Here is a 27,640-nt window from a genome sequence, read left to right as displayed (position 1 = left end):
AAAAATAAAAATCAACAATATCTCTCACCTCTCCGACATTCTGTCCCACGCCGTAATCCATGGCTGGGGGATATATAGTTTTCAATCTAGACGATGCGAAAATGTAGAGGTGAGTTCATCGTGAGGCTTTTCCTCAAGGTGCTAGCGGGGATCTCACCGTGGTCACCGCAGTTCAGCCCGGCTGGGAATGGAGCCTCAGTGACCGGAGGTAACCTTGATGACGTCACCGCCAGTCACTGACGTAGCTCATTCACCAGTGGGTCTCAGACTGGATGGTCGCATCTTGACACCGTCCAGGTTGAAAACTATTAGGGCTCTTTTCCATTTGCGAGAAATATGGCCGTGTCTCGCATGTTAAAACCAAGCTCTTGCGCCGGCACTCCAGAGCGGAGAGTGCGGCTGCATAGCAACACATGGAGCCGCACTCTCCGTACCGGAGTGGCGGCGCCAGAGCTTGGTTTTCACATGCGAGACACGGCCGTATTTCTCGCAAATGGAAAAGAGCCCTTAGGCCGGGATCACACACAGCGAGATACGGCCGAGTCCTGCAGGTTAAAAACAAATTCTGGTGCCGGCACTCCGGAGCAGAGCGGAGCAATACATGGAGCTGCACGCTGCGCTCCGGAGTGCCGGTGCCAGAGTTTGTTTTTAACCTGCGAGACTCGGACGTATCTCTCTGTAGTGCAGGGGTGTCAAACTGCATTCCTCGAGGGCCTCAAACCATGTGTGTTTTCAAGATTTCCTTAGCATTGCACAAGGAGCAAGAATCATTATCTGTGCAGGTGGTTAAATTATCACCTGTGCAATACAAGGAAATCCTGAAAACATGACCTGTTTGCGGCCCTCGAGGAATGCAGTTTGACACCCCTGCTGTAGTGTGACTCCGGCCTTAATCCCCAGACATGGATTACAGGACAGAATGAAGGAGAGGTGAGGGATATGATTTTTTAAATTTTTCTTTTATTACAGGAGACGAGGGCTTCAGTGGAATTAGGCGTTATGTGAATATAACTGTGTTTGTTATTATTAAACACATTTGTAAAAGTGTGTATTTTTATTTCTAATAAAGGACTTTATTCTGGCCATGTCTTTATTTACCATATAACTATCTATAGTATTAGTAATAAATAGGTGTCTTATAGACGCTTCTCCATTACTAAGCCGTGGGCTTGATGTCACCTGACAATACAAAGGTGACATCAACCCCATAAATATGAACCCCACATGCCACCGCTGCAGGGCAAGTGGGAAGAGTAGGGCAAAGCACCAGCATTGGTGCATCTAATAGATGTGCCTTTTCTGGGCAGTTGCAGGCTGCTATTTTTAGACTGGGGGGAACAATATCTATGGTCCCTTACCAGGCTGACAATACCAGCCCACAGCTGTCGGCTTTAACTTGGCTGGTTGTCAAAAAAGGGGGGATCCCTCTCTTCTTCATAACCAACCTTGCTGAAGGTGACAGCTGAGTGTTGGAGCACGCACCTGTCAGTTTTGCCTGGCTGGTTATCAAAAAACCCACACCGTATTTTTAATTTATAGTGCAGGCGGCTGATTAAGGGTATGTGCACACGCTGTGGATTTTGCTGCGGATCCGTAGCTGCGGGTCGGCAGCAGTTTCCCATGCGTTTACAGTATAATGTAAACCTATGGGAAACGAAATCCGCAGTGCACATGCTGCGGAAAAAAACGCGCGGAAACGCAGCAGTTTACATTCCGCAGCATGTCAATTCTTTGTGCGGATTCCGCTGCGGTTTTACACCTGCTCCAATAGAAAACTGCAGGTGTAAACCCGCAGCGGAATCCGCAAAAGAAACCGCGATAAATCCGCAGGAAAAATCGCAGCAGTTTTGCCCTGCAGCTTTAACAAATCCGCTGCGGAAAAATCCGCAGCCCTCACAGGGACGTGTGCACATACCCTAATACTCCCATCAGCTGCCGCCTGCTCTCACTCTTATCAGTTTACTATAACTCTCATCATTCTCCCCTGCTCGCCGGCAGAGCAGAGGAGAATGATGAGAGTCATCTTCAGCACCTGGTGCCGGGGAACAGCGCTTACTGTACCGCTGCTTCCCAGGCACCAATAAGTGTGGTACTGATGCGGTACACGGGCGGCATACGTTTGCCACATGTATTAAAGACACAGACACTGATATCACCGGTACTGGATTTTCGGTACCGGAAATATCAGGACGTGTGAAAAAGGCCTTACAAAGTGGCATCATATGGGGGAGGTGATACTGAGAACAGGAGGACAACGGGACGTAGACCACTGATAATACTGCACCATCCACAGATCCCCCATAACAGTGCATCATCCACAGATCCCCCATAACAGTGCGTCCTCCACAGATCCTCCATAACAGTGCGTCCTCCACAGATCCCCCATAACAGTGCGTCCTCCACAGATCCTCCATAACAGTGTGTCCTCCACAGATCCCCCATAACAGTGCGTCCTCCACAGATCCTCCATAACAGTGCGTCATCCACAGAACCCCATAACAGTGCGTCATCCACAGATCTCCATAACAGTGCGTCATCCACAGATCCCCCATAACAGTGCATCATCCACAGATCCCCCATAACAGTGCATCCTCCACAGATCCTCCATAACAGTGCGTCATCCACAGATCCCCCATAACAGTGCGTCCTCCACAGATCCTCCATAACAGTGCGTCCTCCACAGATCCCCCATAACGGTGCGTCCTCCACAGATCCTCCATAACAGTGTGTCATCCACAGATCCCCCATAACAGTGCGTCCTCCACAGATCCTCCATAACAGTGCATCATCCACAGATCCCCCATAACAGTCCGTCCTCCACAGATCCCCCATAAGTGCGTCCTCCACAGATCCCCCATAACAGTGCGTCCTCCACAGATCCCCCATAACAGTGCGTCCTCCACAGATCCTCCATAACAGTGCGTCATCCACAGATCCCCCATAACAGTGCGTCCTCCACAGATCCCCCATAACAGTGCGTCCTCCACAGATCCCCCATAACAGTGCGTCCTCCACAGATCCTCCATAACAGTGCGCCCTCCACAGATCCCCCATAAGTGTGTCCTCCACAGATCCCCCATAACAGTGCGTCCTCCACAGATCCTCCATAACAGTGCGTCATCCACAGATCCCCCATAACAGTGCGTCATCCACAGATCCCCCATAACAGTGCGTCCTCCACAGATCCTCCATAACAGTGCGTCATCCACAGAACCCCATAACAGTGCGTCATCCACAGATCCCCATAACAGTGCGTCATCCCCAGATCCCCCATAACAGTGCGTCATCCACAGATCCCCATAACAGTGCGTCATCCACAGATCCCCCATAACAGTGCGTCATCCACAGATCCCCCATAACAGTGCGTCATCCACAGATCCCCATAACAGTGCGTCATCCACAGATCCCCCATAACAGTGCGTCATCCACAGATCCCCCATAACAGTGCGTCATCCACAGATCCCCATAACAGTGCGTCATCCACAGATACCCCATAACAGTGCGTCATCCACAGATACCCCATAACAGTGCGTCATCCACAGATCCCCCATAACAGTGCGTCCTCCACAGATCCCCATAACAGTGCGTCATCCACAGATACCCCATAACAGTGCGTCATCCACAGATCCCCCATAACAGCGCGTCATCCACAGATCCCCATAACAGTGCGTCATCCACAGATCCCCCATAACAGCGCGTCATCCACAGATCCCCATAACAGCGCGTCATCCACAGATACCCCATAACAGTGCGTCATCCACAGATCCCCCATAACAGTGCGTCATCCACAGATCCCCCATAACAGTGCGTCCTCCACAGATCCTCCATAACAGTGCGTCCTCCACAGATCCCCCATAACGGTGCGTCCTCCACAGATCCTCCATAACAGTGTGTCATCCACAGATCCCCCATAACAGTGCGTCCTCCACAGATCCTCCATAACAGTGCATCATCCACAGATCCCCCATAACAGTCCGTCCTCCACAGATCCCCCATAAGTACGTCCTCCACAGATCCCCCATAACAGTGCGTCCTCCACAGATCCCCCATAACAGTGCGTCCTCCACAGATCCTCCATAACAGTGCGTCATCCACAGATCCCCCATAACAGTGCGTCCTCCACAGATCCCCCATAACAGTGCGTCCTCCACAGATCCCCCATAACAGTGCGTCCTCCACAGATCCTCCATAACAGTGCGCCCTCCACAGATCCCCCATAAGTGTGTCCTCCACAGATCCCCCATAACAGTGCGTCCTCCACAGATCCTCCATAACAGTGCGTCATCCACAGATCCCCCATAACAGTGCGTCATCCACAGATCCCCCATAACAGTGCGTCCTCCACAGATCCTCCATAACAGTGCGTCATCCACAGAACCCCATAACAGTGCGTCATCCACAGATCCCCATAACAGTGCGTCATCCCCAGATCCCCCATAACAGTGCGTCATCCACAGATCCCCATAACAGTGCGTCATCCACAGATCCCCCATAACAGTGCGTCATCCACAGATCCCCCATAACAGTGCGTCATCCACAGATCCCCATAACAGTGCGTCATCCACAGATCCCCCATAACAGTGCGTCATCCACAGATCCCCCATAACAGTGCGTCATCCACAGATCCCCATAACAGTGCGTCATCCACAGATACCCCATAACAGTGCGTCATCCACAGATACCCCATAACAGTGCGTCATCCACAGATCCCCCATAACAGTGCGTCCTCCACAGATCCCCATAACAGTGCGTCATCCACAGATACCCCATAACAGTGCGTCATCCACAGATCCCCCATAACAGCGCGTCATCCACAGATCCCCATAACAGCGCGTCATCCACAGATCCCCCATAACAGTGCGTCATCCACAGATCCCCCATAACAGCGCGTCATCCACAGATCCCCATAACAGCGCGTCATCCACAGATACCCCATAACAGTGCGTCATCCACAGATCCCCCATAACAGTGCGTCATCCACAGATCCCCATAACAGTGCGTCATCCACAGATCCCCCATAACAGTGCGTCATCCACAGATCCCTCATAACAGTGCGTCATCCACAGATCCCCCATAACAGTGCGTCATCCACAGATCCCCCATAACAGTGCGTCATCCACAGATCCCCCATAACAGTGCGTCATCCACAGATCCCCCATAACAGTGCGTCATCCACAGATCCCCCATAACAGTTCGTCATCCACAGATCCCTCATAACAGAGCGTCCTCCACAGATCCCCATAACAGTGCGTCATCCACAGATCCCCATAACAGTGCGTCATCCCCAGATCCCCCATAACAGTGCGTCATCCACAGATCCCCATAACAGTGCGTCATCCACAGATCCCCCATAACAGTGCGTCATCCACAGATCCCCCATAACAGTGCGTCATCCACAGATCCCCATAACAGTGCGTCATCCACAGATCCCCCATAACAGTGCGTCATCCACAGATCCCCCATAACAGTGCGTCATCCACAGATCCCCATAACAGTGCGTCATCCACAGATACCCCATAACAGTGCGTCATCCACAGATACCCCATAACAGTGCGTCATCCACAGATCCCCCATAACAGTGCGTCCTCCACAGATCCCCATAACAGTGCGTCATCCACAGATACCCCATAACAGCGCGTCATCCACAGATCCCCCATAACAGCGCGTCATCCACAGATCCCCATAACAGTGCGTCATCCACAGATCCCCCATAACAGTGCGTCATCCACAGATCCCCCATAACAGCGCGTCATCCACAGATCCCCATAACAGCGCGTCATCCACAGATACCCCATAACAGTGCGTCATCCACAGATCCCCCATAACAGTGCGTCATCCACAGATCCCCATAACAGTGCGTCATCCACAGATCCCCCATAACAGTGCGTCATCCACAGATCCCTCATAACAGTGCGTCATCCACAGATCCCCCATAACAGTGCGTCATCCACAGATCCCCCATAACAGTGCGTCATCCACAGATCCCCCATAACAGTGCGTCATCCACAGATCCCCCATAACAGTGCGTCATCCACAGATCCCCCATAACAGTTCGTCATCCACAGATCCCTCATAACAGAGCGTCCTCCACAGATCCCCATAACAGTGCGTCATCCACAGATCCCCCATAACAGTGCGTCATCCACAGATCCCCCATAACAGTGTGTCCTCCACAGATCCCCATAACAGTTCGTCATCCACAGATCCTCCATAACAGTGCGTCCTCCACAGATCCTCCATAACAGTGCGTCCTCCACAGATCCCCATAACAGTGCGTCATCCACAGATCCCCCATAACAGTGCGTCATCCACAGATCCCCCATAACAGTGCGTCATCCACAGATCCCCCATAACAGTGCGTCATCCACAGATCCCCATAACAGTGCATCATCCACAGATCCCCCATAACAGTGCGTCATCCACAGATCCCCCATAACAGTGCGTCATCCACAGATCCCCATAACAGTGCATCATCCACAGATCCCCCATAACAGTGCGTCCTCGACAGATCCCCCATAAAAGAGCGTCCTCCACAGATCCCCATAACAGTTCGTCATCCACTGATCCCACATAACAGTGCGTCCTCCACAGATCCCCCATAACAGTGCGTCATCCACAGATCCCCATAACAGTGCGTCATCCACAGATCCCCCATAACAGTGCGTCATCCACAGATCCCCCATAACAGTGCGTCATCCACAGATCCCCATAACAGTGCATCATCCACAGATCCCCCATAAAAGAGCATCCTCCACAGATCCCCATAACAGTTCGTCATCCACAGATCCCCATAACAGTGCATCATCCACAGATCCCCCATAACAGTGCGTCCTCCACAGATCCCCATAACAGTGCGTCATCCACAGATACCCCATAACAGTGCGTCCTCCACAGATCCTCCATAACAGTGCGTCATCCACAGATCCCCATAACAGTGCGTCCTCCACAGATCCTCCATAACAGTGCGTCCTCCACAGATCCTCCATAACAGTGCGTCCTCCACAGATCCCCCATAACAGTGCGTCCTCCACAGATCCTCCATAACAGTGCGTCCTCCACAGATCCTCCATAACAGTGCGTCCTCCACAGATCCCCATAACAGTGCGTCATCCACAGATCCCCCATAACAGTGCATCATCCACAGATCCCCCATAACAGTGCGTCCTCCACAGATCCCTCATAACAGTGTGTCATCCACAGATCCCCCATAACAGTGCGTCCTCCACAGATCCCCCATAACAGTGCGTCCTCCACAGATCCCCCATAACAGTGCGTCCTCCACAGATCCCCCATAACAGTGCGTCCTCCACAGATCCCCCATAACAGTGCGTCATCCACAGATCCCCCATAACAGTGCGTCCTCCACAGATCCCTCATAACAGTGCGTCCTCCACAGATCCCCCATAACAGTGCGTCCTCCACAGATCCCCCATAACAGTGCGTCCTCCACAGATCCCCCATAACAGTGCGTCCTCCACAGATCCCCCATAACAGTGCGTCCTCCACAGATCCCCCATAACAGTGCGTCCTCCACAGATCCCCCATAACAGTGCGTCCTCCACAGATCCCCCATAACAGTGCGTCCTCCACAGATCCCCCATAACAGTGCGTCCTCCACAGATCCCCCATAACAGTGCGTCCTCCACAGATCCCCCATAACAGTGCATCATCCACAGATCCCCCATAACAGTGTGCCCTCCTCATCTGCAGCCTTTTATGCCATGTGAATGATATGAGTAGATCTGTGTTTATATGTACTGATACTACAGTGATAGAAAAGTCATGCTGATACTTATAGTTCCACTACAATACAATCCAAATATCACATGACCCGCCCTAGTCCTGGCCCCGCCCACTGCTGATGATGGCAGTTTGTGGAGCAAAGATCTCTGATGACATCACCCGGAAGTGACAGCATGTAACGTGGCGCCGCTGTGCACGCTGCAACCGAACTAGCTGTTCGACCCCGCCCTACTGACGTAGAAAGCCCCCTACTCTGCTGAAGGAGGAGGAGCGACGAGTGACCAATAGCGACCGTTCCGTATTTTCCTCCTATCAGCATTTGCCTTTTGATGACGTCACTGGGTAAAGGCCGGTCATGATGCAGCGCCATGTTGGTGGAGGCATTTTGCTTTTCTGAATTCTTTTCATTTTTTCAGAATGTAATTAATGGTCAATACTTCCTACATGACATGCGCAGTACAAGGGGACTGTTTGGGGAAAATACTGAAAACATCAATTCAGTAGAAATGTTATCCCTCAACCCCTTTACATCGGGGAGGCAGGAGCTCACTGGCGGGCCCTCAGTTACCTCACAGAGTCAAGTATTATGAATACCAGCTACAGAAATATAAGGGTCAGTGCTTAGGACAGTGATTGGCTGCAGCGGTCACCGTATATAGGTCAATGTAAAATTTTCTACAATGTCAAAAGCCACACAAGGTTTTTGGCTAAAGTTGTTAGACAGCGGTGCTGCAACGCGCAGAGAGTCACTTTACATCATTTGTTCTCTACAATTTTGCTTTTTCGCATCCTCGTACGTGAAGACACTGACTGATGCCACACCTATAATGGCGGACAGCAACGGACAAGAAGCCCCGCCTACTCACTTGTGATTGGCAGACTGTAGCGCTTCGCTATTGGTCGCCGTGATGTGCTGCCATGGAAACAGGGCCTGGTAGTTGAACCCTGTAGGGTTGGGCTGTGTGTGTGTTGTCTGTAGGGGCGGGGTTTCTGTATCAGGTGTGTGTGAGAGGTCACGGGAAGCTGCTCTTCTCTCGGCAGCGACGTCCCCGCTCCCCAGGCCGCCCCCTCCCCCGGCAGCTTCCCCGGCACCGCGCTCGCCCTGCTCCGGCCTCCGCCACCATGTCCTCGGGAGGAGACTTCGGGAACCCGCTGAGGAAATTTAAGCTGGTCTTCCTAGGAGAGCAGAGCGGTGAGTGCTGAGGTCCCGGGGACCCCCAATCCTCTGCTGTAGCCCCCACATCTGTCTGATTCCCGTCCTGTCACCCGGAGACCACCCTCAGGTTCTGCTCCTGAGCCCACAAAATAGCCTCTATCTCCTGTCACCCCAAACTACAATTCAGACCCCCCGGATCCTCCTGCAGGCGCCCCGGATATTCCGCTGCTCCCCCCATGGTTCTCCTGTCACCCCAAAATCAATCCTGCATTTCCCTCCTGCGGATCCTCCTCCTGTCCCCCGTACAGCGCGCCCTGACGTTCCCCCTGGCGTCCCCCGTACTGCGCCCCCTGACGTTCCCCCTGGCGTCCCCCGTACTGCGCCCCCTGACGTTCCCCCTGGCGTCCCTCGTACTGCGCCCCCTGACGTTCCCCCTGTCCCTCGTACTGCGCCCCCTGACGTTCCCCCTGTCCCTCGTACTGCGCCCCCTGACGTTCCCCCTGTCCCCCGTACAGCCCCCCCTGACGTTCCCCCTGTCCCTCGTACTGCGCCCCCTGACGTTCCCCCTGTCCCTCGTACTGCGCCCCCTGACGTTCCCCCTGTCCCTCGTACTGCGCCCCCTGACGTTCCCCCTGTCCCTCGTACTGCGCCCCCTGACGTTCCCCCTGTCCCTCGTACTGCGCCCCCTGACGTTCCCCCTGTCCCTCGTACTGCGCCCCCTGACGTTCCCCCTGTCCCTCGTACTGCGCCCCCTGACGTTCCCCCTGTCCCTCGTACTGCGCCCCCTGACGTTCCCCCTGTCCCTCGTACTGCGCCCCCTGACGTTCCCCCTGTCCCTCGTACTGCGCCCCCTGACGTTCCCCCTGTCCCTCGTACTGCGCCCCCTGACGTTCCCCCTGTCCCTCGTACTGCGCCCCCTGACGTTCCCCCTGTCCCTCGTACTGCGCCCCCTGACGTTCCCCCTGTCCCCCGTACAGCCCCCCCTGACGTGCCCCCTGGCGTCCCTCGTACTGCGCCCCCTGACGTTCCCCCTGTCCCCCGTACGGCGCCCCCCGACGTTCCCCCTGTCCCCCCGTACGGCGCCCTCTGGCGTTCTTCCTGGCATTGCCCTGCGCCCACACCTGCGGTGTCCCCACTTTCCTGGTTGTATTGCAGGCACTCGCCCCCTCTGCCCTGCCGCCCTCCCCTTTATGTGATGTATGTATTGGGGTACTCTTTGCTCTTGCCTATAGAACCCCCTCTGCCCTTCCCTTTAATGGATGATACATATATTGTGGGCAGCCGTTGCTCTGGCCTCTGGTGCCACCTCCTGTATGTGATGATGTATGTGCTGCGGGCACTTGTCGGAGTGCACTTCTGCCCGGTGGTCTCTGCCATGCGCAGCAGGCTGTGTCGGTTCCATTCACATGTGGTGTCGCGCCCCCGTTCCCCGTGCTGTGGTGTCGCGCCCCCGTTCCCCGTGCTGTGGTGTCGCGCCCCCGTTCCCCGTGCTGTGGTGTCGCGCCCCCGTTCCCCGTCCTGTGGCGTCGCGCCCCCGTCCTGTGGTGTCGCGCCCCCGTTCCCCGTGCTGTGGTGTCGCGCCCCCGTTCCCCGTGCTGTGGTGTCGCGCCCCCGTTCCCCGTGCTGTGGTGTTGCGCCCCCGTTCCCCGTGCTGTGGTGTCGCGCCCCCGTTCCCCGTGCTGTGGTGTCGCGCCCCCGTTCCCCGTGCTGTGGTGTCGCGCCCCCGTTCCCCGTGCTGTGGTGTCGCGCCCCCGTTCCCCGTGCTGTGGTGTCGCGCCCCCGTGCTGTGGTGTCGCGCCCCCGTTCCCCGTGCTGTGGTGTCGCGCCCCCGTTCCCCGTGCTGTGGTGTCGCGCCCCCGTTCCCCGTGCTGTGGTGTCGCGCCCCCGTTCCCCGTGCTGTGGTGTCGCGCCCCCGTTCCCCGTGCTGTGGTGTCGCGCCCCCGTTCCCCGTGCTGTGGTGTCGCGCCCCCGTTCCCCGTGCTGTGGTGTCGCGCCCCCGTTCCCCGTGCTGTGGTGTCGCGCCCCCGTTCCCCGTGCTGTGGTGTCGCGCCCCCGTTCCCCGTGCTGTGGTGTCGCGCCCCCATGTATGAGCTGCTGCAGCCACACATGATAGGTGCACAGGTCACAGCGCGGCCGCCCCAGAATTCATCATTTCTGCCGTCTGATACTGTTCTCTGATCAATATCACTTTACTGCAGCGCTCGGCGGTGTGTGGACTGCGATCAGTCACTGCCAGCTGCGCCCGCTGCCCATCACCTGCCATTTGGGGGCACTGGAGCCTTATTGGAGGTGGGTTCTGATGTCCCAGGGGGGATTTATCTTATGATCTATGGTTGATACTGATCTCTTCTGTGGTTGGGTGTCATTCCTGACTCGCTCTCTGCTGTTGTGAACGGTAGCTCTGAGCTCACAGCCCTCTGCTGTCAGTCACTGGTCATGGGCATGCTGGGAGTTGCTGTCCGGTAGTTTAGCACCTGTACATTGGCTGCTCCGGGATCAGACCATCTTGGAGGAATTCCTCGCAGTTGCGGATGATGTTTCTCCCTGTGAATTCAGCTGTTCTTCTGCAGAAATATGATCAGCGGAGACCAGACCCCAACAGCAGCCGCACTGCAGACCACCTCGGATATTGCCACATACACAGGGTGAGGGGGCAGTTATGATTGCACCCAGAGTACTGAAGTCGCCCCGACCTGGGTGTTGCAGCATGTGCCTGCCGCTACGTCCCCCGTCGCTGCCGCACTGTTACGCTTTCTTTTTTTATTTGGGGCCCAGCTCTCTGGGGCAACATCAGGAGCTGCACTCGTGGTTCCCAGCTCTGGTTACCGGACGCGGAGAGTAGGAAGGACTGTCAGCCAGCTGTGCTTCCCGGGACCTTGGATGGATTATCAGGTCATCATTCACTGACAGCAAGCTGAGATCTTACATGTCATAGTATTTTTTAAGAAAGGGTTCGTCAATGCTGGGGTAGAATTGTAGGGAGAAAGAAGAGATTTGTGCAATATTTTTAAACTTTGTTTTTTTTGTTTTCCGTCATGAACATTAAAAAGTTTGAGTCCAAGTGGAAACGGGCTGAAGAAATTTCTCCTATAATCTATTGGAATGATTTCCTTCTTTACTTGCTGGGGCTTGTAGTTTTGTGACCGCAGTAATTGGTGATGGGTGGGGGGGAACAAGCGGCCACCAGAGGTCTCTGACAGCTCCTTATCCCCATACAGATCCCATGCTGGCTCCCCTGGGCCTCTACGTCCGTGCATATGGGGGTCTTGGGAGCAGTCGTGCATAATGGGGGTCTCGGGATCAGTCGCGGACAGTTATGGAGGGTGCGGGGGATCAGGATGGTGGATGTCACGTGTGAGGTCACTTGTCCTCTGTGAGTGTCCCGGCCGCCGAGACTTCCAGGAACCTTCAGAGGAAGAGGCGGCCTCCTCCCAGTGTGGCCCAGTATAACCATTACACTGACTCTCGGGGGCAGGAAATTGAATTTCTTGGCAGGAGTTCGGGAGCCGATCGATCGTCTTGTGTCCGGTGCTCAGATAGATCTTCTCTCCGGGCAGCTCTATAAATCACCTAATGTGCTGCTTCAGTACTGGTGAGGCTGCGTTACAATGTCCCAGCGCTGCGGACAGTATTTTATTTTTTTTTAGAGGGGGGGGTAGCGCTGCTCACGAGGCGATCCATCCTCTTACTAACCCGCTTAATCGCATTTGAGTGGCATGCATCCTGCGACCAAAAACCCATCTGGTGCCACGACGCGCGCCCAACGACATGGGGCGTTGCAATCTTTGTGACGCTCATAGCCAATGATGGCAAGCTCGAGTCCCAGTAGGAAGAGCAGCTCTGGAGCCCAAACTGCTGCTCTGACAGGTGCCGTGACTGATTCTTGGTGGGCCCAATGCATTTAGGGTTCATTCCTGCAGGATTTCCGCCCCCTGTGACTTTTCGCCGTCTGTGCCTTATACCGGTCCCCGCGCCACAGCTGCTTCCTCACCGCTGAGAGTTTGTTACAATTGCATCCAGTCTACAAATACGCTGAGTGCCGGAGGCTTGTTACAATGTATCAGTCCAGGATGTGTGTCACAAGGATTGGTTACAGTTGTAACAAACCCTCAGCTGTGACCAGATTTAAGCAGTTGTACAGACCGCCACTGATTATTTCTTTGCCGCGATTTTCCAAACAATTCAGTAAAACTTTTTTTTTCCCCCCCGCAAAACGCATTGTGTGAACACGGCTGAACATGTAGCATCTACGCCAATGTCCGATCTGTTTTTGCATTGCCGGCTCCTCCGTGCGCCATCATGTGCTGACGATCCCGCCGGTGGTGATTGCACCGACCAGTAAAGCAGCGCTCGGCATTTACCCGTCCGTCAGTGTCTGTTACTCCTCCTCGATATCATCAGATGTACATGACACGAGGCGGCCACCGAAGGAGTCACCGGGAGAACGCAGCTCGCCGCCGCCTGAATGAGACTTCTCTTTTAAAGGGCCAGTCCTGAGACTATTCTGAAGTCCACAATGCGACCAATATGGCAGCAATCACCCTTCTGTTGCCATGTGCGGAGCTATGAAAACAGTGTATACGGCGTGTTTGCTCATCAGGAGTCTGGAAAAGCTGAGTGACTACCTATAAAGGCAGCAGTGTTGATCGTTGCCCTTTTTTCCCAGTGTAACGGATGCTCCTCGCGAGTTATCGCAGGCAGGATAATGGCAGGTGAATAATTAACAGCAGCAACCTTATCCGGCCTGTGCTCTCTGCGGAGGGACCTCCTGCATTATATATGGGGTCTGCCATGATTGAGGCTCTTTATGGGGTCTCGCTCCCGTGCCCGCAGGGATCTGTAGGGGTGCATCTCCTTCTTCCCTGACATGACCGGGAGCAGATGATGCTGCTGCATCTGGTCTGCCCCTTTAAACTCCGCCTGGCAAGGGGTCCTCGGGTGCCCACCTCTGGTCATCGTCCATCCAGCGATTCCAGCTTAGGCTGGAGTGCCCCTTTAAGTGTAGCCCAATGGTTGACATTAAAGGGTAACAGACTTTTTTTTTTTCCTGAATTGTGATCCCTTTAAAGGGAACCTGTCATCCCGTTTTTTGAAGATGAGCTAAAAATAGCGTTAAATAGGGGCAGAGCTGGGCGTTACATTAGTGTCTTTTTTGTGCCTTTATTCCCCACCTATGCTGCCGAAATACCTTTGTAAAGTCGCCGTTTTGTGCTGTCACTCACGCTGGTCTGGTCCTATGGGCGTGGTGACAGCGCTGTTTCTCCCCCAGATCAGGCTCATCATTCCGTTGGTGGCGTAGTGGTGTGCGCATGTCCAACAGAGAATATCCACTGCCCAGGAGATGAAAAAGAGCGCGATCTGCACTATTCAGCCGTTTACCGGTGGGCGCGGCCATCTTTCTGTGGGCGCGCGTGCGCAGATGGAGCGCTCTGCTGCCCGGGGCTTCAGGAAAATGGCCGCCGCGATCTCCATCTGCGCACGCGCGGCCACAGAAAGATGGCCGCGCCCACCGGTAAACGACTGAATAGTGCAGATCGCGCTCTTTTTCATCTCCTGGGCAGTGGATTCGCCTTTTGGACATGTGCACACCACTACGCCACCAACGGAATGATGAGCCTGATCTGGGGGAGAAAAAGCGCTGTCACCACGCCCATAGGACCAGACCAGCGTGAGTGACAGCACAAAACGGCGACTTTACAAAGGTATTTCGGCAGCATAGGTAGGTAATAAAGGCACAAAAAAGACACTAATGTAACGCCCAGCTCTGCCCCTATTTAACGCTATTTTTAGCTCATCTTCAAAAAACGGGGTGACAGGTTCCCTTTAAGATTCTCGTTAATTCTGCCGCTCAGAAAGTGAGTGAAGTCGTCCTCTCGTCCCCGGGTCTTTGCTCATTAGCAGAACGCTCATCTGTGAAGACTTAATTACTTCCCAATGATTCTTATTTTAGAAGCTTTGCTGCAATTTTATTATTTATATTAACTCTCTGAAGCGGAGACCCCACGGATCCCTGGGGACGAGGAGGTGACAGATATGAATTAGACCGCCCGGCCCACCCTATGGGGACTATTAGTATGGTGAAACCAGGACCCCCGCCGGAGAGCGCTCCAATGTGCGGGTGACGTGGTCTCCTACCATGTGAGTGGCGGTATTATACCGTACCCATCTGGTGCTGCAGGGGTCACGCCGCCAAATTCACTCTGGTTTATTGCTATAATCTTAAAGCAGTTTTATCTTACTGGGAGGTAACAAACTGCACTATACCCAGTCCTGTGTATGGTGGACGCTCGGTTTCGCCATCTGGCTTACCCTGGGGGTGACCCCAATTATGGGACATTTTGGTCATCTTTAGGACGAGCCTCAATCTGTCAGGTTTTTGTAAACGTAGATCCTGGCACTTCTGCACCGATGGGACGTCTTCAGAGAACCCTCGCCCCATCTTCCGGCAGAGCACGTGCTGGAGCGTCTTGTAAAGCTTGGAGCCTGGGAAACCAGTTCAGACGCAGCCTCGTAATTATCAGCAGGCGACGCGCCCCTGTCCTCTGATGTGGCGGCTGCCGGATTTGTGTACAGGCTCAAACGCAAAGGAAATCTGTGCTGCCGTCCAGGAACTTTACTGCAGATCCAGAGGTTTCGCCCTGCGGTTAGCGGTGCTGTGAAAGGGGGTGATACCCGCTGCTACACTTCACGCCGATCCATTGTACTCTAGACCTCAATGAAGAAGATCCAGGTTTTCCAGCACATTATTAAAGGGACAGTGACCTTCCATGAGCGAAGCCCTCCCCCCCTCCTGCCCTGCAGCCATGTTTCCTGCTTCCAAGCGGATTATCAGCCATTGATCATCTGCCTCATCCTGCATCGATCTCACTGTCTGTATCATGTGCCGTCACCTGTCACCTCTCCCACATATCATTTAAGATGATTTTGATGTTCTCTAATGGCCCTTACCCCCCCCCCAACACACACACACACCACCCTCATGGCTGATTACAGTGAGGGAAAGTAATCTTGTTAGGCTGATAACAGGGAAAATAGCTTGCATGCTTTGTATGATCAGGTAAGCTATTATGTACGTCTCTGCCCCCTCTAGTAGTGTGCCCCCTCTATGAGAACTGTAGTAAGGTACCTGGGCAGATAGTAGTTATATTCTTGTATATAGGGGCAGTATTATAGTAGTTATATTCTTGTACATAGGAGCAGTATTATAGTAGTTATATTCTTGTACATAGGAGCAGTATTATAGTAGTTATATTCTTGCACATAGGAGCAGTATTATAGTAGATATATTCTTGTACATAGGGGGCAGTATTACAGTAGTTATATTCTTGTACATAGGGGCGGTATTATAGTAGTTATATTCTTGTACATAGGAGCAGTATTATAGTAGTTATATTCTTGTACATAGGGGCGGTATTATAGTAGTTATATTCTTGTACATAGGAGCAGTATTATAGTAGTTATATTCTTGTACATAGGAGCAGTATTATAGTAGTTATATTCTTGTACATAGGAGCAGTATTATAGTAGTTATATTCTTGCACATAGGAGCAGTATTATAGTAGTTATATTCTTGTACATAGGAGCAGTATTATAGTAGTTATATTCTTGTACATAGGGGCGGTATTATAGTAGTTATATTCTTGTACATAGGAGCAGTATTATAGTAGTTATATTCTTGTACATAGGAGCAGTATTATAGTAGTTATATTCTTGTACATAGGGGCGGTATTATAGTAGTTATATTCTTGTACATAGGAGCAGTATTATAGTAGTTATATTCTTATACATAGGAGCAGTATTATAGTAGTTATATTCTTGTACATAGGGGCAGTATTATAGTAGTTATATTCTTGTACATAGGGGCAGTATTATAGTAGTTATATTCTTGTACATAAGGGCAGTATTATAGTAGTTATATTCTTGTACATAGGGGCAGTATTATAGTAGTTATATTCTTGTACATAAGGGCAGTATTATAGTAGTTATATTCTTGTATATAGGAGCAGTATTATAGTAGTTATATTCTTGTACATAGGAGCAGTATTATAGTAGTTATATTCTTGTACATAGGGAGCAGTATTATAGTAGTTATATTCTTGTACATAGGGGCAGTATTATAGTAGTTATATTCTTGTACATAGGAGCAGTATTATAGTAGTTATATTCTTGTATATAGAGACAGTATTATAGTAGTTATATTTATGTAACTTAGGAGCAGTATTATAGTAGTTATATTCTTGTACATAGGAGCAGTATTATAGTAGTTATATTCTTGTACATAGGGGCAGTATTATAGTAGTTATATTCTTGTACATAGGAACAGTATTATAGTAGTTATATTCTTGTATATAGGGGCAGTATTATAGTAGTTATATTCTTGTACATAGGGGCAGTATTATAGTAGTTATATTCTTGTACATAGGGGGCAGTATTATAGTAGTTATATTCTTGTATATAGGGGCAGTATTATAGTAGTTATATTGTATATAGGGGCAGTATTATAGTAGTTATATTCTTGTACATAGTGGCAGTATTATAGTAGATATATTCTTGTACATAGGGGCAGTATTATAGTAGTTATATTCTTGTACATAGGGGCAGTATTATAGTAGTTATATTCTTGTACATAGGGGCAGTATTATAGTAGTTATATTCTTGTACATAGGAGCAGTATTATAGTAGTTATATTCTTGTACATAGGAGCAGTATTATAGTAGTTATATTCTTGTACATAGGAGCAGTATTATAGTAGTTATATTCTTGTACATAGGAGCAGTATTATAGTAGTTATATTCTTGTACATAGGAGCAGTATTATAGTAGTTATATTCTTGTACATAGGAGCAGTATTATAGTAGTTATATTCTTGTACATAGGAGCAGTATTATAGTAGTGATATTCTTGTGCATAGGAGCAGTATTATAGTAGTTATATTCTTGTACATAGGGGGCAGTATTACAGTAGTTATATTCTTGTACATAGGGGGCAGTATTATAGTAGTTATATTCTTGTACATAAGGGCAGTATTATAGTAGTTATATTCTTGTACATAAGGGCAGTATTATAGTAGTTATATTCTTGTACATAAGGGCAGTATTATAGTAGTTATATTCTTGTACATAGGAGCAGTATTATAGTAGTTATATTCTTGTACATAGGAGCAGTATTATAGTAGTTATATCCTTGTACATAGGAGCAGTATTATAGTAGTTATATTCTTGTACATAGGAGCAGTATTATAGTAGTTATATTCTTGTACATAGGGGGCAGTATTATAGTAGTTATATTCTTGTACATAAGGGCAGTATTATAGTAGTTATATTCTTGTACATAGGAGCAGTATTATAGTAGTTATATTCTTGTACATAGGAGCAGTATTATAGTAGTTATATTCTTGTACATAGGGGCAGTATTATAGTAGTTATATTCTTGTACATAGGAGCAGTATTATAGTAGTTATATTCTTGTACATAGGAGCAGTATTATAGTAGTTATATTCTTGTACATAGGGGCAGTATTATAGTAGTTATATTCTTGTACATAGGGGGCAGTATTATAGTAGTTATATTCTTGTACATAGGAGCAGTATTATTGTAGTTATATTCTTGTACATAGGAGCAGTATTATAGTAGTTATATTCTTGTACATAGGGGCAGTATTATAGTAGTTATATTCTTGTACATAGGAGCAGTATTATTGTAGTTATATTCTTGTACATAGGAGCAGTATTATAGTAGTTATATTCTTGTACATAGGAGCAGTATTATAGTAGTTATATTCTTGTACATAGGGGCAGTATTATAGTAGTTATATTCTTGTACATAGGGGGCAGTATTATAGTAGTTATATTCTTGTACATAGGAGCAGTATTATTGTAGTTATATTCTTGTACATAGGAGCAGTATTATAGTAGTTATATTCTTGTACATAGGGGCAGTATTATAGTAGTTATATTCTTGTACATAAGGGCAGTATTATAGTAGTTATATTCTTGTACATAGGGGCAGTGTTATAGTAGTTATATTCTATGGTTCTGTTAGCCGCTGTTCAGCTTTATTAATGGAACCATATATTTCATATAAAAGCTGACTTTACATTGAGTACATTATATAATTAATTTGGGCAGTCGCCAGGTGGATTGCTGATGCAGCTCGGTATCCATTAGCTACGTTTATCGGTTCTTGGGGAATAGAAGTTTTCTTCTTTATGCATTCCCTTACGAATGAGCTGCTGCTGGATCTACATACACCAGATGTCTATGATAATACTAGTCAATGATTTCTGCAGTTTACCCTATGTAAATGAGTTTATACTGCCCCTTATGTACAAGAATATTACTACTATAATACTGCTCCTATGTACAAGAATATAACTACTATAATACTGCCCCCTATGTGCAAGAATATAACTACTATAATACTGCTCCTATATACAAGAATATAACTACTATAATACTGCTCCTATGTACAAGAATATAACTACTATAATACTGCCCCTATGTACAAGAATATAACTACTATAATACTGCCCCTATGTACAAGAATATAACTACAATAATACTGCCCCTATGTACAAGAATATAACTACTATAATACTGCCCCTATGTACAACACTATAACTACTATAATACTGCTCCTATGTACAAGAATATAACTACTATAATACTGCCCCTATATACAAGAATATAACTACTATAATACTGCCCCTATATACAAGAATATAACTACTATAATACTGCCCCTATATACAAGAATATAACTACTATAATACTGCTCCTATGTACAAGAATATTACTACTATAATACTGCCCCTATGTATAAGAATATAACTACTATAATACTGCCCCTATATACAAGAATATAACTACTATAATACTGCTCCTATGTACAAGAATATTACTACTATAATACTGCCCCTATGTATAAGAATATAACTACTATAATACTGCCCCTATATACAAGAATATAACTACTATAATACTGCTCCTATGTACAAGAATATAACTACTATAATACTGCCCCTATATACAAGAATATAACTACTATAATACTGCCCCTATATACAAGAATATAACTACTATAATACCGCCTCTATATACATGAATATTACTACTATAATATTGCTCCTATGTACAAGAATATAACTACTATAATACCGCCTCTATATACAAGAATATTACTACTATAATATTGCTCCTATGTACAAGAATATAACTACTATAATACTGCTCCTATGTACAAGAATATAACTACTATAATACTGCCCCTATGTACAAGAATATAACTACTATAATACTGCTCCTATGTACAAGAATATAACTACTATAATACTGCCCCTATGTACAAGAATATAACTACTATAATACTGCCCCCTATGTACAAGAATATAACTACTATAATACTGCTCCTATGTACAAGAATATAACTACTATAATACTGCCCCTATATACAAGAATATAACTACTATAATACTGCTCCTATGTACAAGAATATAACTACTATAATACTGCCCCTATGTACAAGAATATAACTACTATAATACTGCTCCTATGTACAAGAATATAACTACTATAATACTGCTCCTATGTACAAGAATATAACTACTATACCGCTGCCCCCAAGAATATTCTATGGATACTTCTTTTCAGTTTTAGTGACAGTTTAGCAGCTTAATTTCTTTTCCTTGAATCACTTTGTGCTGCAGTGATCAGTATTGCGGTTTCTTTTATGTGCCCAGTTGTGTATTGTATCTGGCAGCGTCCTGGCTCTTTTACACACGTGGCAGAGTAAACGTTTGCTTGGTTGCTTTCTCTCCCACTACCCGCTGTCTCTCTGTTCTGGGGGAGACTAAAGGCCCCATCTCACTATACGATTTACCAACGATCACGACCAGCGATACGACCTGGCCGTGATCGTTGGTAAGTCGCTGTGTGGTCGCTGGGGAGCTGTCACACAGACAGCTCTCTCCAGCGACCAACGATCAGGGGAACGACTTCGGCATCGTTGAAACTGTCTTCAACGATGCCGAAGTCCCCCTGCAGCACCCGGGTAACCAGGGTAAACATCGGGTTACTAAGTGCAGGGCCGCGCTTAGTAACCCGATGTTTACCCTGGTTACCAAAAAAAAAAAAACAGTACATACTCGCCATCTGATGTCCGTCAGGTCCCTTGCCGTCTGCTTCCTGCTCTGACTGAGATCCGGCCGTACAGTGAGAGCAGAGCGCAGCGGTGACGTCACCGCTGTGCTGTACTTTCACTTTCACTTTGCGGCGCTCAGTCAGTGTGGGAAGCAGACGGCAAGGGACCTGATGGACATCAGATGGTGAGTATGTACTGTTTGTTTTTTTTTTACATTTACGCTGGTAACCAGGGTAAACATCGGGTTACTAATCGCGGCCCTGCGCTTAGTAACCCGATGTTTACCCTGGTTACCAGTGAAGACATCGCTGGATCGGTGTCACACACACCGTTTCAGCGATGTCAGCGGGACCTCAACGACCAAAAAAAGGTCCAGGCCATTCCGACACGACCAGCGATCTCACAGCAGGGGCCTGGTCGCTGGTACGTGTCACACATAGCGAGATCGCTACTGAGGTCGCTGTTGCGTCACAAAACTTGTGACTCAGCAGCGATCTCGCTATGTGTGACGGGGGCTTAAAGGTACCTTCACACTGAACAACTTAACAACGATAACGATAGCGATCCGTGACGTTGCAGCGTCCTGGATAGCGATATCGTTGTGTTTGACAGGCAGCAGCGATCAGGATCCCGCTGTGATATCGCTGGTCGGAGCTAGAAGGCCAGCTCCTTATTTCGTCGCTGGATCACCCGCTGACATCGCTGAATCGGTGTGTGACACCGATCAGCGATGTCTTCACTGGTAACCAGGGTAAACATCGGGTTACTAAGCGCAGGGCCGCGCTTAGTAACCCGATGTTTACCCTGGTTACCATTGTTAAGTAAAAAAAAAAAACACTACATACTTACATTCCTGTCGCGTCCCCCGGCGTCCGCTTCCCTGCGTCCCACAGTGTCAGCGCCGGCTGTAAAGCAGAGCACAGCGGTGACGTCACCACTCTGCTTTCCGGCCAGCGCTTACACAGTGCAGTGAAGCTGAAGGCGAGGGACGCGACAGGAATGTAAGTATGTAGTGTTTTGTTTTTTTTTACTTAACAATGGTAACCAGGGTAAACATCGGGTTACTAAGCGCGGCCCTGCGCTTAGCAACCCGATGTTTTCCCTGGTTACCCGGGGACTTCGGGATCGTTGGTCGCTGGAGAGCGGTCTGTGTGACAGCTCTCCAGCGACCAAACAGCGACGCTGCAGCGATCGTCTCGTTGTCTAGATCGCTGCAGCGTCGCTTAATGTGACGGAACCTTTAGGCGCCTTCTTCTTGACTGTTTGCTCATCGATCTCCATTATTTTTACATATATACATGGTAAAGTGTGAAGCGGCTCCTCCGTGTCCTCTGATAGTCGCTATCGTCTCTATTCCCAATGGTGCTCTCGGTCCTGTATACTTTTCTGTATGCACTGTATGGCGGTGGTATACACTGCAGGCGTTGCCTGTATATAATGTCTCCTTTTTACTTTTTTCTTCTAGTTGGGAAAACCTCCCTAATCACACGATTCATGTATGACAGCTTCGACAACACGTACCAGGTAAGACGGCAGAATACGCTCCAGTAACTCTGGCCTCGTGGCGACATCCGCTGCCACCGGACCGTCTGATGTGCTGCCAATGTGCCGCAATAGCTCCCCGGCCAAGAAAGGTCACATGATCTACTATTTGCTGATGACGGTGGGGTGAGTCCTCACTCCTCCGGACCCTGATTGGCCTCTGCATGTCGCCCACTAGCTTTATTTTGATGTGACAACATATATGATGTATGGGCAGTGCGCTATTCCCGGGGGGGCGAACTGGTCAGATGTCTTGGACTCCCGTCTTATAGGGGCTCACAGTGGATAGGAATTGGGGGACACAAATTTGAGCTACTTTTTTATCAACTTTGTACGTTGTAATTTTGGTACTATATGGCAGTATTAAGTGAGTACTAAGTACAGTATTATGTGAGTAGTATATGGCAGTATTATGTGGGTACTATATGACGGTATTGAAGGTGATTTTACATAGCAGTAGTTATGAGCGAACGTGCTCGGATAACGTCTTATCGCCATGCTCGGGTGTTTTCCTAGCATCTGGATGTGCTCGTATATTTATTATTTCCGAGTCACAGCGGCTGCATGATTTGTGGCTGTTTGACAGCCTGGACACGTGGGCGTTCTCTAACAAACAGGCAGTCCCTCAAGTGTCCAGGCTCTCTAAGGCTATGTTTACACACTGCGGATTTTGCTGCGGATCCGCAGCGTTTCCGCAGCTGCGGATCCGCAGCAGTTTCCCATGCGTTGTACAGTACAATGTAAACCTATGGGAAACGCAATCCACAGTGCACAGGCTGCGGAAAAAAACGTGCGGAAAAACAGCGATTTACATTCCGCAGCATGTCAACTCTTTGTGCGGATTCCGCTGCGGTTTTACACCTGCTCCATAATAGAAAACCCCAGGTGAAAAAACGCAATAAATCCGCAGGAAAAACGCAGTGTTTTTGCCCTGCAGATTTATCAAATCCGCTGCAGAAAAATCAACAGCCCTCACAAATACGTGTGCACATACCCTAACAGCCACAGGTCATGCAGCCGCCGGGACTCGGAAATAATATACGAGCATGCCCAGATGCTCGGTGAACACCCGTGGGTGTTCGGATAAGACGTTATCAGAGCACGTTCGCTTATCACTAAATGGCAGTATTATGTCGGTTGTACTATATCAATATGTATGTATGTCAGTTTTATGTGGGTGTTACATGGCGGTATCACAGAGTTACTAGAGTTGTTGTGAACCAATACAATCATCAATAGCTTTAGTAGGTAGTAAATTACGGTACTGTATGGGCGCTCTGTGGCGGTATTGTGTGTGGGTGCTCTGTATCGGTATTATGTGTGTGTAAGGGCACTCATGGCGGTTTTTGTATGAGTGTGCATGCATGGGGGCTCCCTGGCGGTATTGTGTGTGTTTGTGTGTTGGCGCTTTGTGGCGGTATTGTGTGTCTGCACTCTGTTGCATTAATGTGTGTGTGGCACTCTGTGGCGGCATTTTGTGTGGGTGACCTGTGACGGTATTGTGTGTTTGCTCTCTGTGGCGGTATTGTGTGATCTGTGGCGGTTTTGTGTGTGGGCGCTCTGTATCGGTATTGTGTATGTTCAAGGACGCTCCATGGCCGTTATTGTATGTGCGTGGGGGCTCCGTGGCAGTAGTGTGTGTTTGTGTGTGTGTGTTGGCGCGCTGTGGTAGTGTTGTGTGTGCTCTGTTGCGTTAGTGTGTCTGCCCTGTGACGGTACGGGGTGTGCTCTCCGTGGCAGTATTGTGTGTGTGTGTGTGCTCTGTTGCGTTATTGTGTGTGTGCCCTGTTGCGTTATTGTGTGTGCTCTCCGTGGCGGTATTGTGTGTGTGGGTGGCCTGTGGCGGTATTGTGTGTGCACGCTCCATGGCGGTATTGTGTGTGTGTGTGTATTTGTGTGTGTTTTTGGCTCTCTGTGGCAGTATTGTGTGTGTGTGTGTGTGTGTGTGTGTGTGTGTGTGTGTGTGTGTGTGGGCACTCCATGGCGGTATTGTGTGTGGGCACTCCATGACGGTATATTGTGTGTGTGTGTGTGTGTGTGTGTGTTTTGGCTCTCCGTGGCAGTATTGTGTATGTGTGTGGGTGGGCACTCCGTGGCGGTATTGTGTGTGGGCGCTCCATGACGGTATTGTCTGTGTGTTTTGGCTCTCCGTTGCAGTATTGTGTGGGTGGGTGAGCACTCCGTGGCGGTATTGTGTTCTCCGTGGCAGCATTGTGTGTGGGTGCCCCATGGCGCTATTGTGTGTGGGCACTTCATGGCGGCATTGTGTGGGCGCTCTGTTGCTGTGCTTCGATTTTCTAAGAACTATTACTTGCATACGTGATGTCATATACTGGCATTATGTGGGCCGTATGCGGCAGTATTATTTTGGCACTACTTTGCTTGTTCCCCATTTTAATCGTCTTTTTTCCTCCCCGTCCTAACCCCCCTGTGTTTTACGTCCTCACAGGCAACAATTGGTATCGACTTCTTATCAAAGACCATGTACCTGGAGGACCGAACAGTAAGTATCTATTCCCCTTGTCAGTACTGTGCACCACATGATGGCGGTGACCTAAGGTGAGTGGCGGCATCCAGACTGTCCGTGGAAGTGCTGGCGTCAGCGCTCACCCGTTCTGCGGTATTCCTCGCGGGTGGAGCTGGGGTATAGCGGGTGTCCTCCGTCAGCGCGTTTGATTGTCTTCCTTCCCGCAGATCAGATTGCAGCTCTGGGATACGGCGGGGCAGGAACGATTCCGCAGCCTGATCCCCAGTTACATCCGCGACTCCGCAGCCGCCGTAGTAGTTTACGACATCACAAGTAGGTACCCCGGCTGGCGGCCTTCTGACGGTGTGTTTGTTTTTTCTCTCCCCGTCGCGGCGCCCCCTCCACCCCGCACACTTGTTAGGTCCGGCTGCAGCTCTGGGACACAGCAGGGCAGGAGCGCTTCAGGAGCTTGATCCCTAGCTACATCCGAGACTCCACTGTGGCTGTTGTGGTTTATGATATCACAAGTGAGTGTGGACGAGAACGTCTTCGCCTTCCTATAATGTCGTCTGGTGGCCGTCGCTGCCGCCGTGCAGATCTGTCTATAACGGACTACCCCCCCCCCCAACTGTATTCTGCAGACCAGGACCCCCAGATATCCACTTACATGGTAGAGAGGCAATCTTCTTCCTTCTGGTGGAAAGCTCATTTGCATATTTTTCCCATCAACCACCTGGATCTCTATAAAATAAGTCGGTATCTCCCAATAACGTCAACTGATGTGCGGGAAGAAGACCCCCGCCCTGCTGAGGCTGGTAACACCAGTTGGGGTCCTAGAAGTGTCCCATTAGACGGCATTGTCGCGCCCGGGATGTTCCAGGCCCATTTATTAATATATGCACCTGTAGATCGGGTTATAAGACCCCCATTACCTTTTTGGGGGGAGTCCTTTATGTGACCTCCCCCACTAGGACATACCATGCCGCATTATGTGTAAGAGTCACAGACTCCTGTACTTTTGTCTACTAGAATAGTCCTGTTTTTCTAAAGAGTCCGGAGGGTGGAGCTTATATCTTTCTTCACCGATTGGGCACTTAATTGAATACAATAGCGCCCCCTTGTCTGTCTGATACAGATACTCTAATATAAAGTCAGCCTTCCCCAGTGAGACACTTCCTTAAGGGGGGCAGTGGTGGTGGTACGGGTCACATCTAGTACCCGGCTTCTACTAGTCTCCATGGTCCGTTATAAGCAGAGGGCGCCGTGCGGTGCGTGCATGTTGTGTGCTTGCTTTCTGTGCCGCGTCGTGTCTTGTGCTTGTGTCTTGCACGTTTCACTCTTGTGCATGTTCTGCTCACAGCCCTTTAATGTGCCATCACCAATGTCTCCATGTGTCGTCCCATGTTCCTCGTCACTTGCTGTTATACCGCAGGATCTCGCTGGGGACACAAAATACCGTCTTGTTCACTAGAGGACGGGTTTCCATCGCTCTGTAGTAGAATGTGCCATAGATCTCTAGTACAGACTGTAAGATATAAAGGGGCACAAGCCCCCAAAGATGAGAAAATGCAATTACTAATCAGGGACACAGAGAACACACACGGCGAGGTCACAGGACGGGGAGGATGCGCTTGGCGAGGTCACGGGACAGGGAGGATGCGCTTGGCGAGGTCACGGGACAGGGAGGATGCGCTCGGTGAGGTCACGGGACAGGGAGGATGTGTGCAGCGAGGGCTCGGGACGGGGAGGATGCGCTCGGTGAGGTCACGGGACAGGGAGGATGCGCTCGGTGAGGTCACGGGACAGGGAGGATGCGCTCGGTGAGGTCACGGGACAGGGAGGATGCGCTCGGTGAGGTCACGGGACAGGGAGGATGCGCTCGGTGAGGTCACGGGACAGGGAGGATGCGCTCGGTGAGGTCACGGGACAGGGAGGATGCGCTCGGTGAGGTCACGGGACAGGGAGGATGCGCTCGGTGAGGTCACGGGACAGGGAGGATGCGCTCGGTGAGGTCACGGGACAGGGAGGATGCGATTGGTGAGGTCACGGGACAGGGAGGATGCACTCAGTGAGGTCACGGGACAGGGAGGATGCGCGCGGCGAGGTCACGGGACAGGAAGGATGCGCGCGGCGATGGCACAGGACAGGGAGGATGCACAGAGTAAGGTCACATGACAGGGAGGATGCGCATGGCGTGGGGATCACAGGACGTGGTGGATGCGCGTGGCGTGGGGGTCACAGGATAGGGAGGATGCGCGCAGTGGGCTCACAGGACAGGGAGGATGTCCATAACAAAAGTTGAGCTAATTTTTCAAAATTTAGTTCCGATTACGATCGGCGACGAATATTTTTGCATTATTCGCTGAACACAACCAAACGTCATTGGAGTCAATGGGAGTAGAAATTACCAAATATGTTCGGAACCGATCATCAAACATAAATTCTTCACGGATAGGGAACCAATATGGTACAAATATGGCAAATTCGGATTCAGAGACAGATTCCGAACATATTCACTCAACTCTATCCATAACTATCACTATCTGCACCTTATGTTTTCATGGTGATGGCCCCCCATCAGTTGTAGGGCCCCTTA

General features: G+C 49.6%; 1 protein-coding gene across 2 annotated transcripts in view; it reads left to right on the top strand.

The window, feature by feature from the left end:
* The first annotated feature begins 8,672 nt into the window (after window positions 1–8,672).
* The window catches only part of RAB6A (RAB6A, member RAS oncogene family), a 30,239-nt gene continuing 11,271 nt past the window's right edge, over window positions 8,673–27,640 (top strand). Inside the window, exons 1-4 of one of the 2 annotated variants that reach the window (XM_077298779.1) lie at window positions 8,673–8,935; window positions 22,501–22,559; window positions 25,027–25,080; window positions 25,466–25,571. In XM_077298779.1, the coding sequence (XP_077154894.1) occupies window positions 8,866–8,935; window positions 22,501–22,559; window positions 25,027–25,080; window positions 25,466–25,571 (289 nt within the window). In that variant the 5' untranslated portion in view covers window positions 8,673–8,865. Of the gene's footprint in view, window positions 8,936–22,500; window positions 22,560–25,026; window positions 25,081–25,271; window positions 25,378–25,465; window positions 25,572–27,640 lie in introns of both variants that reach the window. The other variant, XM_077298780.1, reaches the window with a different exon arrangement.

This window comes from Ranitomeya variabilis, chromosome 3 (genome assembly GCF_051348905.1).
Source record: "Ranitomeya variabilis isolate aRanVar5 chromosome 3, aRanVar5.hap1, whole genome shotgun sequence".
Taxonomy (NCBI): domain Eukaryota; kingdom Metazoa; phylum Chordata; class Amphibia; order Anura; family Dendrobatidae; genus Ranitomeya; species Ranitomeya variabilis.
Note: the sequence above shows the minus strand (reverse complement) of the source record. Positions and strands in the feature narration are given on the sequence as shown.